We start from the raw sequence: 17213 nt of genomic DNA on the forward strand, positions 1-17213 counted from the left end.
TCTCACCGCAAGAACTGGTAAAACTTGGGGATAAGTCATAGACGTTATCAGGATCCAAACAAGGAATGTCTGACGTACCTAAGGCTCTAGAGATTGATTCAGAGCCATACATGTGACAACTGCTAAACACTGTGCCTCAATTGTATATCCAAACCCATAGTCAAAGGCTTAAATAAATTCATATTTATACATGTGTTGCCATCTAAATGTGAGCCTTGTGAGATTATATATTGCAGAATTGGAGAAGGTAAAATTAAAAGCCATGAGAAATTTGAAGTATTATCACTTTGTTACCTGTATTGAACCTCATTCCTGGGTTGGAGAGAATATTTTCCTAGTGATAGCATTGCAGTATGCATAGTTAGAAGACCCTTGAACATGTAAGGACTTCTGTAAGTGAAGCATTAGCACAGATACCTGGAGGGCACTCAGAAAACATCTTAAGTACAAATCTATTAGCTGCCAACGTTCAAGTTGAAGTCATAGCAAGAACCCTGTAGCAACAGCTTTGTTGAGCTCCCACCGTCTGCCTGGCTCTGTACTGTTTAATCCACAACACCCTCAACTCACGTTTTTCTAAAAGTACCTGTCTGAATGTTGTCCTATTCCACATAGTTCTTGTTAATACTAGCTGGTATCATTTTCAGCAAAGGCTTTCCCTTTGTCTCCCTCCTTCATGGCCTGTAAATATTACTTTCTTGACTACTTGTAGAATGAACTCTGTAACATTGATTTAATTGGGCAGTACCTGAAATTAAAAATTGGGAAGGTATACTGGCATGAATGATGGCAATTTAAGCAGAGTCTTTATGACACACATAAAGAGAAGTTTAAGAAGGGAATGAGAAAGTGCATGTGGCATTGGAAACCAGCTTGACTTACTTTTCCTACTTCTACATTTATGACATATTGAGGATCAGTCGATTCCCTAATAAAAAAAAAACCTGAAAAGTGAACTGTCTTCCAGGGGGTCAAGTTCTCATACTCACTTTTCTGTAACGTAATCTGTTTTAAGTTGACAGACATTACAAAGAAAGAGATGCTATGTGGTACAGTTTGGAAAACCTAAAGAAAAGCTTAAAATTCTTTGAATATCATCATTTGTTTTGGTGTCCCCTCGAACACTTGCCCTGGCACCTCAGAGTTATGAAAATTACATAATTTGAACAAAGAGGGGGGATTACAAAATGTATTAATTTCCAGAAATTTTTGATTAGTCCACTTACTACTCAGGTAAAATGAGGAGGGAAATGGAGGAAATCCTCAGTCTTTCTACTCCCTTGCTGTGTATACCGTTCACTTCCCGGTATTAGGTAAATAAATATCCATCCTCATTTGTTATGGTATTTCCTTCTTTTGAGTTAGTATTTCAAGATAAGAATAGTACAGTTTTGCCTTTCTGTGTACTTGCTATTAATAGTTTTTGCATGTTTGCAAAGTAGTTTTCTTCAGGTCTCTGGACTAAGGGTAGAGAGTTTCTTCTTCCTATTTTTAATGATTTCCACAGTTGAATCTGTTTTTTTTAGCTCCATTCACTGTGGAATCCAACATCTGCATGATTTCTGAGTTTTTCTTCCAGAACAGAGAGTCTTAAGCCCATATTTAATAAAGCTCCAAAGCCAAAAAGAACATTGTCAACAATTAAAAATCAGGGCCTATAGTCTCCTTTTGACCATGCTCCCACATAAAAACCAGCTTTGTTTTTCATATTTTGAATAGTCTGTAAGCATTGGGTTTTTCTTTTAATTCATGAACTGTCTTTAATTCGCAAATCTCATGTTGATACTTGCAGAACACATTTAAATCTAATTAAAGTTAGAATACTGTGAGAACAGAGCAAGGACATTCTCCCATTTGCCTCAAGTTTTGATGCCTTTTCTTGCTGAGGTTTTTTTGTGTTTTTTTTTTTTTTGAACCATCATCTTTAACCATTACATTCCCTGCAGAATCACCTCTAACTGAGCTGAGCCAGTTGGCTTTAGCCAGACTTTATTAAAGGGAGACAACAAAAGTATTTTTCTTTCATTGTGCCTACTATTATTATCATTCCCTGAGAAAAAGGAATGGTTTGAAGACATGTATAACTGGAGAAGGAGGTGCTTTAGGTGTGTCTGTGGAAGAGGGTAGGGTAAGGTCATATTTATACTGGCAGTTTGGTGAGTTGAAAAGGAGCCACTTCAAAGAAACACTAGGTTATACTTACAGTAAGGGTTAGCGCCGAATAAACTAGATTTAACTTAGAACAATTCCTGTAACTAGTCATTTCACCATAAAAATATTTCAGATATTAAAAGGAAGAAAAACAGGCTAACAAGTTGTTATGTGTTGTTATAGTGCAACAGCTAAAAATAACTTATGCCCTCATACCACCATTGTGTTTTATACAGAAAACATGTTTTCTCTGTAAAAAGTACAATGTGCTATCTACTACTAACTGAAGCACCAAATTCCAGTCCTTTTTTTTTTTTCTTAAAGTCTTTCTGACTTGTAATGAGACCAGGTTCACCTGGTTATGTATCCAAAGGGTATGTGTTAGTTTATTATTTATACATTTATCTATTTTAATGAGAAAGCATTAAGTCATCAATGACAGCTGGTCTAGCATGGCTGGGCTAGAAAATTTGCTTCTTTAGAAATTATTTGTCCTGCAGGGAAATGCAGTTCTAAATGTTAGTGTCTGAAATGAGTTTTCCAGTCAAGATAGAGCTTAGATCAAGAGTAAGATGTTTGGATAGCTTTAAAATCCAAATGGGTTGGTCTGCCCCAGGAGGTAGTAGGGTCTCCCCATTTTTGAAGTCTTTTAGCAAAAACTAAGTGATAGTTTTCAGTAAAATATTTTTTCCTATTTATTTATAATTCTTATAAAATTTTGAGTACATAGTAGAAGAGTGAGAGGTGGCCTTTTTTTCTCTGTAATAGTGTTGGATACTCTCTTATACAATCTACCCTTGAAGTTTAATGCTGGTAAGAATCTTGTTCAAACCCTGAAGTATTCTTGGCTCTCTGGAATTTGGGTGCGGCGACAGGGTTGGTTTCTTGAATCATTCTCTAAAGGATGAGTGGAGAGAAAACAATAGTCTCATCTTTTGTGAAGCTTCTCTCCACTCATCCCTCCATTCCCCCTCTGTCAGTAAAAACTTTTCCCCACTCACACCTCACATATCACTTTGTTTTTTTTAATTTCTCTAATGTACTTGTCTTGGGTATCAAATAAGATATTTATAAAGAGTTTAGCACACTGCCTGGCACATAGTAGGTACTATATAAATGCTCCATTCCCTTCCCTTTCTAGGTATTACTATATGTAGAAGTTATCTATGTGTGTTTCCTCCCTGTATTCTAAGTTCCATGAGAGCAGGGAATGTGTTGCTTACATGAATTTTGTATCTTTCCTATCACATAGCAAGATCCTAACCAAAGATAATTATGGACTCGTTAAACTGAATTATTGTTGAGTTGCAGCCTAGAAGAAAGAAACTATTGATTCTGACATAATATCAGCAGATTACAGTATTTCCAAACATAATAGTCATATCAATAGAGTACCAAGTTTGAGCTTTGAGTATTCTTGCCAGAAATGCCAATCCAAATGTCAAAGTGGAAACCAAAAATATAAGAAAAAGTAGGTCATAACCTTGTTGTATTAAAGGAAGATGGTGGTACAGTAGATAGAGGGCTGAGCCTGGAATCATGAAGACCTGAGTTCAAACATGGCTTCAGTTACTTACTACCTATATGACCCTGGGCAAGTCATTTCACCTCTGTTTGCCTCATTTTCCTCAAAATGTAAAATGACAATCATATAGCACCTACCTTGCAATGTTCTTGTGAGGATCAAATGAGATAATATTTGTAAAAAAGTGCTGAGCACAGTGCCTGACACATAGTAGGCACTATATTAATACTGATTTTCTTCCCTTTCCACTTCTCCTTTCAAAAGGCTGGACAATCTCTAAGTTTCATCTGATCTGATATAATTGTTGTTAATATAATGATTTAGTTCCTAAAAATTTCATGGTATTTTTACATAAATATATAAAATATTGATTACCTAGTGACCATTTTCCCTTTCATTCTTTCAGATATGCTTCAAAAGTGTCTCTCCGTTGAAGATTTTGTTGGTGCTCTTGTTTCAGACTTGGATATGAACTTTGAAACATACTTTATGGACTCTTGAATGATGTGGAAATACCCCATTTCTTTTCATACAAAATCACATGTTTTAATAACAACATTGAAAATGGCATGCTATGAAAACTTGTTTCTTATTTTCAGTGTTCATTTATATTGCATAACAACTTATGTAAACCCTTGTTAGAACTTGGAATAAACAATTTGTCCTACAATGAATAATGACACTGACTTTCATCTTGATTGGCAAATTTCACAGACATACATAAATCTTAGTCTGTTTGAAGCCACTTACTACATAGCAAGAGTAAATACAAACAATCTTTAAACATGCAGCTGTTAAATTTGAGATGTGGGCATTTCCTTAGGCATATGTCTTTAATACAATAGTGCTGTCCCATTGATCTTTAATTGTTTAAATTGGTGAGCTTAATTAAGAACAAAACTTTTTAAATAGTGCCTTAGACACAATTTTGGTACTCTCTAGAAGGATTACACATGCAATTTTCATAAAAGTTGGCTAATCCATTGTACCATACATCTAAAATGCACTCTTGAAAGTTCATTAATCACATGGCAACAAAGAAAATGAGTTGTGGTTTTCAAATCAAATGGAATGCTTTTTTTTTTTTTAAGTTGGGTATGGTAACTTAAGATTTGTATTTTCAGACACATCAAAGAATGAACCAAGGCAGGATGGTAACTTTAATACATAATTTCCTGTTGAGTTTATATTAATAATTATCTTTTACTTATTGTTCCTCTTGGCTTTGAGAAGGCTCTGAAAATGAGCATATGTTCAAAGAACAGAGTGTAGAATATGAATTCAGTTTATTGTTTTAAAGTTGTAAAGTAGTTTATACTAAAGTACAACATTAAAGTACATTCTTTACAACTCAGAAGCCCACAGAAACATTTTTGCATAGAATTCAATGGAAAGACTTGAAGGAAGTTTAATAATAATAAATAGCATTTATATAGTGCTCTAAGATTTGCAAAGTGACATGTGTATATTATGTCTTTAGCCTCACAACAACCCTGGGAGGTAGCTACTATTGTTATCTCCATTTTATACAGAAGTGGTGACTTGTCCTGGGTCACACAGCTAATATGTATCTGAGACCATATTTGAACTCAGGTCCTTTTGGTTCCAGGTCCAGGGCTCTACCTACTATGCTACCAGCTGCCACTGAATAAGGTCACCAAAAATGTGCAGACAGAGTGTGGATGCCCATAGGTAAAGACACCACAGATGTTATATTGTCTTAATTAAATAGGAAGTGAGACTGACAAGATAACCTTTTATATCCTTTCACAATATCAGTCTTAGAGTGAGCAAGCATCTCAAAGGTCATCTAGTCCAATCTATATATGATTAAGAAAGCTTTCCGCTCTATTTCTGACAAGAGGCCTCAAGATATCCAGTGAAGGTAACCCAGTACATCCTAAGGCAGCACATTCTGTACTTGGACCATATCTTTGGGGAGTTTTCCCTTAAATTAAGCCAAAATCTACATTCATACAACTTCCATTCCTTGCTCCCCATTCTCTTTTTGGGACTAAACAGAGTAAATGTAATCCCTCTTCCATGGGCTAACCCTTCACATTCTTGGAACCACAGAATATTAAAGCTGTAAAAGGTAAGCAAAACAAGCCTAATCCCTCTTCCACCTTTGATAATTCCTTACATATTTGAGGACAGCAATCATACCCCATTTTAAATCTTTTCCTGAAATATTACCCGTTCCTTCAACCAAGCCTTGGCCTACATGGTCTCCAGTCCTCTCACCTTTTGTAGTCATCATTCTGGTTAAGTTCAGTTAGTTGTGTCCTTTCTAAAATGTGGTCCTCAGAACTGGACACTAATCCAGTTATGGGGTCCTTGAAAGTATAAAATTGTTTTACTCTTAGTCTTTATACTCCCAGGGCCTAGCAAGCATATCCAGCTCATATTAAGCACTTAATAAATGTCTGTTAATTAATTGACCAGAGCACATCCCTCATTCTTAGTTCTGGATATTGTAACTCTATTAATGCAGTCTAAGAGTCTCTTAATATTTTGGCTGCCATCTCACACTTTTTATTTATGTTGAGCATGTAGTCCACTGAAACCCCTAAGTGTTTCCTGTTAACTGTTGTCTAGCCATACCACTCCCATACTCTACTTATGCAATTGTTTTTCTTCAATCTAAGTGAACTTTCTATTTATCCCTAGTAAATTTCATGCTCTTAAATGAACCTTTCATTGTCTTTTGATCCTGATTCTACCAACCAATGTATTGCCTCCTCATCCCAGCTTATATAACCTTCAGTTTTGATAAAGATGCTAACTATACCCACATCCAAGTCACTGAAAAAATATATTGAAGAGCACAAAACAAAGAAAAGATCCTCTGAAGCACTACACTAGAGATCGTGGTCTAAGCTGACACTGACACCTCTTTGGGTTTGGTTATTCAGCTACTTCTGAATCCACCTAGCTATACCATGGCCCAACCTTGTTCTCCATCTTGTTCATAAGACTAGCATAAGAGACTCTGTCAAGGGCTTTGCTGAAATTCAGGTATACTATACCTATCACATTCTCTTGCTCTCCCATTCTGGTATCCCTTTCACGAAAGGAAATAAGGTTAATCAGACATAATTGGTAGTAGGCAGATAGGTGGCACAGTGGACAGTCAATAAGCATTGATTATTTATATTAAGTGCCTGTTAACTGTTGTCTAGCCATACCACTCCCGAACTCTACTTATGCAATTGTTTTTCTTCAATTTTTTATTTTTATTTTTATCTTCTTTATTTATATTATGTGCCAGGCAGTGTGCTAAGCTCTGGAGACACAAAAATAGCAAAAAACAGTCCCTGCCCTCGAGGTACAATATAATGGAGGAACACAGCACATAAAAAGAAGCAGAAATGGGGTAAGAAAGAAGAGGGAGGGTACTGGCCTGGGGAGGGGCACAACTAAGTCCTGCAGCCAGGTGGGAAATGATGAGGTGGCTGCCCTGAGCCCCATCCTTAAATAGAAGATGTGGGACAAGCTTTCCAATGTCCACCCTCCACCCTCTCAAATTAGAAAGAGGGAGAGGCCCAAAGGATGGGGGCTACTGAGAAGATGTGAGTTTCAGAGTTGATGTACTCTTGCAGGAAGGTGAGTTTCTGGAGACAGTAATGAAGTCCAAGTGAGCAGCCAGGTGGGTATGAATACAGCACTGGGCCTGGAGTAGTTCAAACCCAGCCTCAGACATTTTTTCTTTCTCCCCTCCTTCCTTCCTTTTCTTTTTTGGAGGCTTTTTGATAGCATGAGTTCGTGGGAAAAAAAAAAAAACCACCCCACTATTTTGCCATGTCAAACTGGGTTTTCCCTCCACTGCTCTTGCTATTTTATGAGGCAGTATTACTCCTCATCTTCCACCATCATTCTCTGTACAGTTTTACAAACAAGTTTATAATCTAAATCAGTTTTATCCTCTGGCTACTCTCCTCTTGGCAAGTAGATCAAATGTTTGCTAACGAAGAAGGTTTTTAGGCTATTTTGGTCTCCCTTTATGGCTATTGATCTACATCAGTTCAGGCCCAAGTTGTTTTAATTATAAGTCACATGTCCTCTTCCTCCTCCTTGTTTACCTCTGCTTACTTCTCCCCATCTTCCTTTTCCCTTTTTTCTCCTCTTCTTCCTCCTCCTCCTCCTATCTTCTTAATCATGTTAGTCTTAATCTTCTAACGAGTCAATAGTCGGTACACACACACCTAATTCAGGAATGACTACTGTATCAGTAACAAGCACTTCTGTCCATTAATCTATAATCAATCTCAACTTTTGGTGATGTAGCATAGTGCCTTGGGTTTTAAGTCCAGTGGTAGAGTTTCTGAGTCAAAGAATGTAGTGGGTTTAGTAGGTTTTTTTTTTTTTGTATAATTCCAGATTTGTATGGAACACTTCACAGCTCCACTGGCAGGGCATCAGCATGTCTGTCTCCTCACAGCCTCTCCAACATAGATTGGAATGAATAGTATGAGAAATGAGAATTAAAACAATACTGAGGTTTCACCTAATACCAGCTGTATTGACAAAGATGCCAAAAAATAGGAACAATTTACTCTTTCACTCATACCCTCCACACAATGATCACACTGGTCATAATGAGAATGACTTGGAATACTCCTTGCTCCCTATTGTCATTTCCAGACTCTCCCTCTCCCACCATCATGCAGCAGCTTCTCTTCCTTTCAAATTTAAATTATTCAGATTTGTTACTAATCTAGATCCTGGGAGCTATTATCTATTGACCTCTCCTCATTTTCCTTTTTCCTCAGTGAGTTCAATACCTAGCTCACAATCTTTTTTCTCCCCAATTTCTGCCCTAATAGGAGACTTCAACATACATATTAATGACCCCCTCAAATACCCTAACTTCCTGGTTCCTCAGTCTGCTCAGTTTCTATAACCTACCCTTCCACGCTACCTCAGCTACATATGGCTACATGTCATATTCATGATGTTATGTTCCACAAGTGTTTCACTTGCATGTTCATGAATTCTAAAATTCTCTTGTTAGCTCATAATCTTTTATCATCTTTTCATATGCCTTACAGCCCTTAACCCTGTTTTTTGTCCATGTTGTTACCTCTATTCTACCTTCCCCTCTCTTCTTTCCCAGGCCATTATCCTTGCACTGACTACACTCTCCAATCTTGGAACTGCAATCAGATTCCAATAGCTCTATATTCCCTCTGGAATGATCTATCTGTTTGGCATTTAAAAACTCTTTACAACCTGGCCCCTTCCTACTTTTCTAATCTCACACTCTATACCTCCTTTTTTCTCTTCTGTAAAGTGGAAGGGAGTTAGACTAGACAATTTCTTTAACAGCAGAAGGCTCTTCGTGGATGGATTGTGCTATCTGCTGGGTGTGAAGTGGTTTCTGTGGGAGTGAAAAATGATCAGAACTTAACTGATTAAAAAAAAAAAGATCCAAGTGTCTCAAATAATTTTATAATGAGATCCAAAGAAACCAGCACTGGAAGACCTGCAAAACCTACTACAAAGCACAGACTTCAGCAAAAAAACACAAAACTATTGTCATGTAGCAAACTGGCCTCCTGTCCTGCATGTAGCATGCACTGGGTGTCTTCTTTGCAATGGGATTTAGGAAACTGAAGCACCTATCCAGTGGGAAGGAACGCTGGAGGTAATGGACACAACTAGGTAGCACGGTGGATAGAACACAACCTGGAGTTTAAAGGCCTGAATTCAAATCCCACCTGAACACTTACTAAGCAGTGTGATCCAGGCAAGTTATTTAACCTCTGCCTGCCTCAGTTTCTTCATCTGTAAAATGAGGGTGATAATAATAGTAACTGCCTCCAAGGGTGGTTTTGAGGATCAAATGGAATGTTTCACAAACCTGAGAGCTCTATGTAAATGCTAGCCATTTTTATGCAGGAGGTGGGTGAAACTGGGAAGAGCTAGAGGATTTTGAAAGCCCAAGCCCATTTGCCCTCCTGCTTTCCTTGACTGACAAAGACCTTCTTTCCTGTAGGGCAGAACCATTACCATGCACCTGGGTGAAAGACTATTGGGAGAACAAAAAAAAAAAGCCACTAAACATCCTCTGAGACCCTGGAACCTAGAAAGGATGTTCAATCAACAGTTACAGAGAGAGGTGATGATGATGTAGGAGTCTGTGAGAAGTGGGAGTGGGGAGGAGCGGCCAGCAGATATTTTTGAAGAAAGAATGTGCGTTGGAGGGAAAACCAGAAGTGCCCACAATGCCTAAAAATGCACCAGCTGTCCTGGCTTTTCTATTTAATTGAGACAAAGAATGTCCAATCCCAAATCAGGATTGAAGCAGAGTAAGCACAAGGGTGCCTGATTCCCACAGATGGGCTTGTCAAACCACCCTGAAAGATCTGTATTTCCTGAGGTAACCTTTCATGGCATGGTAAACATTGGTGCATGTTCCAGGCAAGTTTGTTAAATCTCTTTTTGGAAGGTGAGGGGGTGGGGGACAGGGTAGGCTCTCTTCTTTTTTTTTTTTTTAGTGAGGCAATTGGGGTTAAGTGACTTGCCCAAGGTCATACAGCTAATACACGTCGAGTGTTTGGTCTGAGGCCGGATTTGAACTCAGGTCCCCCTGACTTCAGGGCCGGTGCTCTATCCACTCCGCCACCTAGCTGCCCCTCCATTTTCTGTGAGGAACCATAAAACCAAGCTTGCATAATCACAGAATGATAGGCTTGGAAGGGACTTTCAGAGTTCATCCAGGCTCTCCCCTGCCTGGAGGCAGGGCCACACCCAAAACACCCAGACAGATGAACATCTCTTCTATTTTTAAAGATCTACGAGAAGGAGGTATGCAGCCTTTTTCTTCTTCAGTAATCCAGTATTTAACACCCTTTACTAATGGAAAATGCTTTGATTTTCCCCTTACTAATGGGAAATGCTTTGTCTGCCCCTCACTGATGGGAAATGCTTCCATGTGCCTAAACTGATTCCCCCAGTGTGCTTCCAGCCCTTCTAAGTAGTGAAGAATTCACTACTTCTAATTTAGAAACTAAGTCTGTTTATTCTTTTCTACAGATTGTCTTCTAATGTGTCCTTCTAGGCCAGAGTCTTCCTCCTTCATTGTGGGACATGAGGCTGATAATGGAATTCTTGTTTCCTACGTGCTTTTCAACCAATTTTTAAAATTTTGACCAAATTCATCTCTTTCAGGTTCTTCCCTAGCTAGCAATGGCCCAACACAGGGAAACGGAAGCAGCCAAGCCTTTTTCTCTCAGGTTAACACTGGGTCTGCCACCCACAGTTCTCCTTTTATCCCTAGCCCCAGGAGACAGGAAGGAAGGAAGGAAGGAAGGAAGGAAGAAAGAAAGAAAGAAAGAAAGAAAGAAAGAAAGAAAGAAAGAAAGAAGTTTTAAGATCATCTTGAATTTCATTTCTGATAGCCTTATAAGAGGGGCAGCTGGGTAGTACAGTGGATAGCGTGCCAGGCTTGGAGTCAAGAAGCCTTGAGTTCAAATCTAGTCTCGGACATTTACTAGCTTTGTGATCCTTGGCAAGTCACTTAACCCTTTTTGCCTCAGTTTCCTCATCTGTAAAATGAGCTAGAGAAGGAAATGGCAAACCACGCCAGTATCTTTGCCAAGAAAATCCCCCAAAAGGGGTTGCAAAGAGTCGGACACTACTGAAATAACTAAACAACAACAACAAGCCTTATATGAAAATCCTAAAGGCAATATCCCCAAGAGATTTGGTCTTAGACATCTTCATCCCTCATTTAGAGTGTTCCTCCTTATTGGTGCTGGTTGATTCAAGCTTTTTCATCCATTAAAAAAACACCCACTAGTTTTGTAAGTACCTTAGGCTGGTTAATTCTTTATAAGAGAGAGGAATATGAGTAGGTAAATAATTTTACCTACTCATATTCCTCTCTCTTATAGCTACCATGTCTCTTAGGCTGCTTTTAACCTATTACTTCCCTAATCCTCGTCAACCAGAACTACATGCCCCGATGCACGTTCCTTCCTCTCATTCTCACATTCATATTTTTTAGTCTTCCATTTTGCCTTTCTCTGTCTGCTTTAATACTAGCCCATTGTACCAGGCCCTTTGGAACCCTCCTTCCTAGATCTTTTTCTCAATATTTCTCCTTTTTCCTTATAGTAACTCAAGCCGACTTGCCCCTGAACACACCATCCTTCCCACAACTACCATTCTCCTTCTTCCCTATTTATAAGGTCAAAAGGAGTTCATGTACTCCTCGATCCTGGTGGCCACTTCCAAGTCTATGCCATACCACTAGAAATTAGCAACTCTCCTCTTTAGAAGTTCATGATATCTAATTATACCACCCACTCCATCCTTGCCACTGTGATTTACTAATCTCCTGAGTACCTTCCCACTTACCCTTGGGACCTACTTCATATTCTTCCTCTTCTCTCCCATAATCCCTGATCTCCTCAATTGGAGGTAATTTCTCCCTTCTCAGTTTTCCCATGATTTTGAAAGTCTTTGGATGTCAGTTAGTTAGCATTTGTTAAGTGCCAAGGGGAGTAGGAGTATTCAGGGAAAACTAGTACTTCTAGTATGAGGGCTCCTGACCCCTTTTCAGGGCTGCTTTCCACCGTCGTTGTCCACCTGATCCACCCAACTCTCACTTGTGACTCCAAGAAGCTGTAGCATACATAGGAGCCACGCTGTGGCAAACCATTTTGACAGATAGGCTAAACCAGGTTGAGAGTAACTGAGGAGTCTCAAATCCATTGGTGTTTGGGGAGTGTCTACCCTAAGCGTGTGAAGACTTTTCCTGGCAGAAGAGACAGATGAAAACAATTTGTTCCGACAACAATAAAGGCAGCTGAAGTAAGTTCTGTGGAGTGCTTAAAGCTTGTTAGACTTTGAAGATGCCAAGGTCATTCGCTGCATGCTGAGTCATTGCCAGTTGTTTTGACTTTTGTCTTGCCACCGGACTCTGATGACTCTGGAAGAGAGAGTGGGGCCAATGACTTCACACAACTTTGTCTCACTTAAATCCAATTTATTTGCAAGTCAAAAGATGTCAGTTGTACCATTTTACCATTTTTGCCTACCTCAAAATCCTGTGGTGACAGGCAAATGACAAAGCAGCAGGTGCAGATATACTGGGAACCATAGTTACAACCCTACACAAAGGCATCCCACGCCATAGGGTCATTTTCTCACTGAACTGAAGCAGCAGTGGGATTTGGCAGCCCCCTGGGTGTCTGAGCTGCCTTTTTAAAGGACCACCTTGCTCACTCCCTGGTATGAGGAAGGGGCCAGAAAAGATGCCCTAAAAATTGTCTTCTTCACCCAATCCTGGCCCAATTACCCTGGCAGGCAGGAATCCGACCTCATGGCCAAAACACACAAAAAAACCCAAAAACTTTTAAGATGATTCTACTCACCATTGGTACCATGCCAGGTCCACACTCTTATGGACAACACAAAATCTAGTAGACTTGAAAGATGAACAGCTCTTGTTGTGAGAGAACTCAGCAGATGTCACAGCCAAATAGCAGCCCTGAGTGAAACAAGACTGTAAATGAAGCCCAGCTTACCAAAGTTGGAGTTGGATGCACATTTTCCTGGAGTGGCCACAGTGATGGGGAGTGCTGTGAAGCTGGTATAGATTTTGCAATCAAAACCAATATAGTCAACAAGTCTGTATGCCTCCCAAACGGAATGAATGACAGGCTCATGACAATGTGATTGCAGGAAAACATCATGCCACCATCATTGGTGCATATGCTCCCACCATAACGAACTCTGATGAGGTCAAAGAAAAATTCTATGAAGACTTGGAGACCCTCATTATCAATGTATTGAAAGAGGACAAGGTTATAGTTCTGAGTGACTTTAATTCCAGAGTAGGCACAGACTGTCAGACATGGCAAGGAGTCCTTGGGAGAAATGGAGTCAGAAACAGCAACAGTCATTTACTGCTGAAGACTCAAGCATCTTGTGACCTTCTCATTACCAACACTGCCTTCTGTTTACCTAAATGTAATAAAACTTCATGGATTCCCCTTCACAACAAACACTGTCACTTAATAGACTGTGTTATTATAAGGAGAAGAGACAAACATGATGTGAGGGTGACAAAGGCAATGTGTGGTGCAGAGTGCTGGATTGATCAAAGACTTATTCTGTCCAAGCCTTTTCTAGGTTATATGACAATAAGAGGTTATTCCTCTAGCAGTTTAAGGACACCTCCATTGTCCATCTCTATAAAGGAAAAGGAAATAGGTTGCCCTGTGACAGTCACAGGGTGGAGTAGGGGAGTGGAGGGGGTGTCTCTCTCAAGTCATTACTGGCAAGATTCTTGCCAGAGTCCTCCTTAATAGGCTGATCCCTCACCTTGAAGATAGTCATCTACCTGAGAGGCAGTGTGGCTTCAGAAAGGACTGAGGAATGGTCAATATGGTGTTTGCTGTCCGACAACTTCAGGAGAAATGCCAGGAGCAGAAGAGATGTCTGTACAACCAACCAACCAACCATGTGCCAAGCATTGTGCTAAATTTTAGGGATACAAAGAAAGGCAAAAAAGCTGGTCCAGTCCCTCAAGGACCTCACAGTCTAACAGGGGAGACAAGATACAAATAACTGTGTAAATATAAGATAGAAGATACAAACAATTTAAATGGGAGGTGATCTCAAAGAGAAGGTCCTAACAGGAGGGGAGGTGGGAGTTGACTTCTTACATTCAGTTTGTATTGTAATTATTTTTGTGCCTGTCATAAGTACCTATGCGGCATCTGTCATATAGTGTCTACAGAACAGACCATAAGCCAGAATACCTGGGTTTAAGCCCTGCCTCTGATACATACTGCCTATTTGACCTTGGGCAGGTTACTTAACCTCTTAATGCTCTCATTGGTTTTCATCTATCTCCAGAGCTCCCCTCACTCCTGAATTTCTGGATTTTACCATATTTTACATAATTATAAATTTCAAATAGTTCAAATCTGAATACATTTGACCACTTTACAATGAGACCTACCTGTAGGTGAATACTTTCTCCCATATATGATCACATGGGAAGGGTGGGTAGAGGTATTGGTTGTAGGAAAAGTCTTTTTCAATTTAAAAGACTAGATTTTCATTACATGTAAACATCAGGATCTATTTACATGTTTAACACCATGTTTTGTAAAGACTTAGTTGGTATATGTCTGTTTAAAATGTATTAAAATTTAATATAGGCCACGGTCTAATTAATTAAAATTAAATATTAGACACATATATCCTTTGGTCTACTCTAACCTCTGGGATTACCTTTTGTAGTTATTATCAGAGTTTGACCAGTAGGATGATCAAGAACTAGGTCTACCATATTTGGATTCATGTCCCATGCAGACAACAGAATACCCACAGTATCCGAACAGGCTAAGTTTCAGTCATTCATTTGTTTATTTATTCATTTATAGACTCATGAGTTGGAATGGACCTCAAAAATTGTTTAGCCCAGAGATGTTAAACTCTTGTGGCCCCTTACACTCTCAACGGCAGCCTGAATACAATTAAAATGTAATTACCATATGCAGCCTTCAAAGATCCATTTCTCTTTGAGTTTGAAACCACTGATCTATCTCAACATTTTCCTTTCTGACAGCTAATCTCTCAGAAGGTAGAAGAAAGAGAATATAAATGGCTGCTCTGGATTTAATTTTAATCAACAAGGAAGAACTGATTTTTGTGTTTGAGAATAATATAGTAAGGCACCTAGGTAGCACAGTAGATAAAGTGCTGGGTCTGGAGTCAGAAAGACCTGAGTTCAAATCCAGCCTCAGAAACTTAATAGCTGTATAACTCTGGGCAAACCACTTAACCTTTGCCTGCCTCTCATTTCCTCATCTGTAATATGGGGATAATAGCACCTACCTCCCAAGGTTGCTGTAAGGTTCAAATAATATTAATACATGTAAAGTCCTTTGCAAACCTGAAAGTGCTGTACATATGCTAGTTATTATTACAGTGAAAGAAGCCCTGGTTATGGAGCCAGAGTACCTAAATTCAAATCTCAGCTCTACTCTTTGCTTTCTAACTTCATGTCTTTGAGTATTACTTTTCTTTCTGTAAATTAAGAGGTTGGACTAGATGATCTCTAAGTATCCTTCATCTCTAAAATTTTATGATTCTAAATGGCATTTGAGTTAAGACTTCAAGATTGGTAGGATTTTCATAGGACTGAGAAAGGCACAGGGCCAGGGCCTCCCAGAGACAGGGAATGATGTAGGCATATTGCAAAGAGGAAGGAACAAGAAGAAAAGGTGTCGAGAAGGCAGCAAGAAGTCTCACTCTAGTGGAACATTAGGTGGGTGCTGGGAAATAATGGGAGATAAGGTTGATCTTTCCATTGATCATAAATGCACCACTTCTATGCTCATTAACTCTGAAATTCCTTTATTAAATCATAATCTGTTATCTATAAACTAGCTCTTTATCCTCATCAGGACCTCTAATCCTCCTATCCCTTTCTTTCCTGGGCCATCTCTTCTACTCTATACTCTATTGCATTTCCCATCTTGCCCTGTTGGTGAACCAGCTCAACTCTACACTGTCATCTTCTCTCCAGTCCCTTGCCCCTTTATCCTATCACCAATCTTGCCCTGCCAAGCCTCAGCCTTGGATTATCCCACTGTCTTTGCCACTATTCATGTGCTATTGAAAGAAACTACAGAAAATCATGAAAGTGACTAGGTCCACTACAAATTAATGTTACATAATCCCAACTGGGCACTCTCTGTGGCAAGGCAATCCTTTTACAAAAAAAAAATCAGTTCATTATTCCAACCCCTTTTCAAAATATTTTCATCCATTCTCAAACCTCCCATGATTCATCTACCCACCCACCCTCTCAGCTGAGAAGCTTGCCTCATATAAATATGTCACCAAGAGCTCCCTCTTCTCCTCTCTTCCTCAGCTCACATTGATCAGAATCCTTCTCCTCCTTCAACTCTGTCTCTCATGTAGAGAAAGCCAAGTCAAAGCCCTCTATATACACATGTGATCACATTCCACCATATCTTCTCTAAGAGATTGCTATTGTTCCTACTCCCTCACTTATCCTCAAACTCTCCTCATCTTGTGACTATTTCCTGAATGCCTACAAGCATACCCATGTCTCCCTATCCTCAAAAAAACCTTCACTTGATCTATCCATCCTTGCTAGCTACTGTCCTCTTGGCATCTTTCATGGAGAGATATAGGACAATTACCCCATTTCTTGAGAAAGTCATCTATAACTGATGCCTCCAATTCATTTTATCTCTCTTCTTAAGCCTGCAGTCTGGCTTCCAACCTCAACATTCAACTGAAACAGCTCTCTCCAAAGTTACCAATGATCTGTCTTTTTTTTTTCCTTGCTGTGATGCATGTTTTAATTCAAAGTGAGTCTTGATAGTGATACACCAGAAATTCTTATTTTTGACACTTACCAAAATAGTCACTTGGAATACCCGCTTTTTGTGACAAAGTACAGAAGGCTTGGTCTTATTGAAATCCTTGAAAACTAGAGAGAAATACTATTGCAAACTCTAAGACACATTACAGCCATCAA

General features: G+C 39.2%; 1 protein-coding gene across 1 annotated transcript in view; it reads left to right on the forward strand.

Annotated features, from left to right (window-relative positions):
- The window catches only part of MIPEP (mitochondrial intermediate peptidase), a 171424-nt gene extending 167074 nt beyond the window's left edge, over positions 1–4350 (forward strand). The window contains exon 19 of the mRNA XM_027835130.1: positions 4083–4350. Within this exon, the coding sequence (XP_027690931.1) occupies positions 4083–4177 (95 nt within the window). The 3' untranslated portion in view covers positions 4178–4350. The remainder of the gene's footprint in view (positions 1–4082) is intronic.
- Positions 4351–17213: the final 12863 nt, after the last annotated feature.

The sequence above is a fragment of the Vombatus ursinus genome, unplaced genomic scaffold, assembly GCF_900497805.2.
Source record: "Vombatus ursinus unplaced genomic scaffold, bare-nosed wombat genome assembly UNPS02014813.1, whole genome shotgun sequence".
In the NCBI taxonomy this organism is placed as follows: Eukaryota; Metazoa; Chordata; class Mammalia; order Diprotodontia; family Vombatidae; genus Vombatus; species Vombatus ursinus.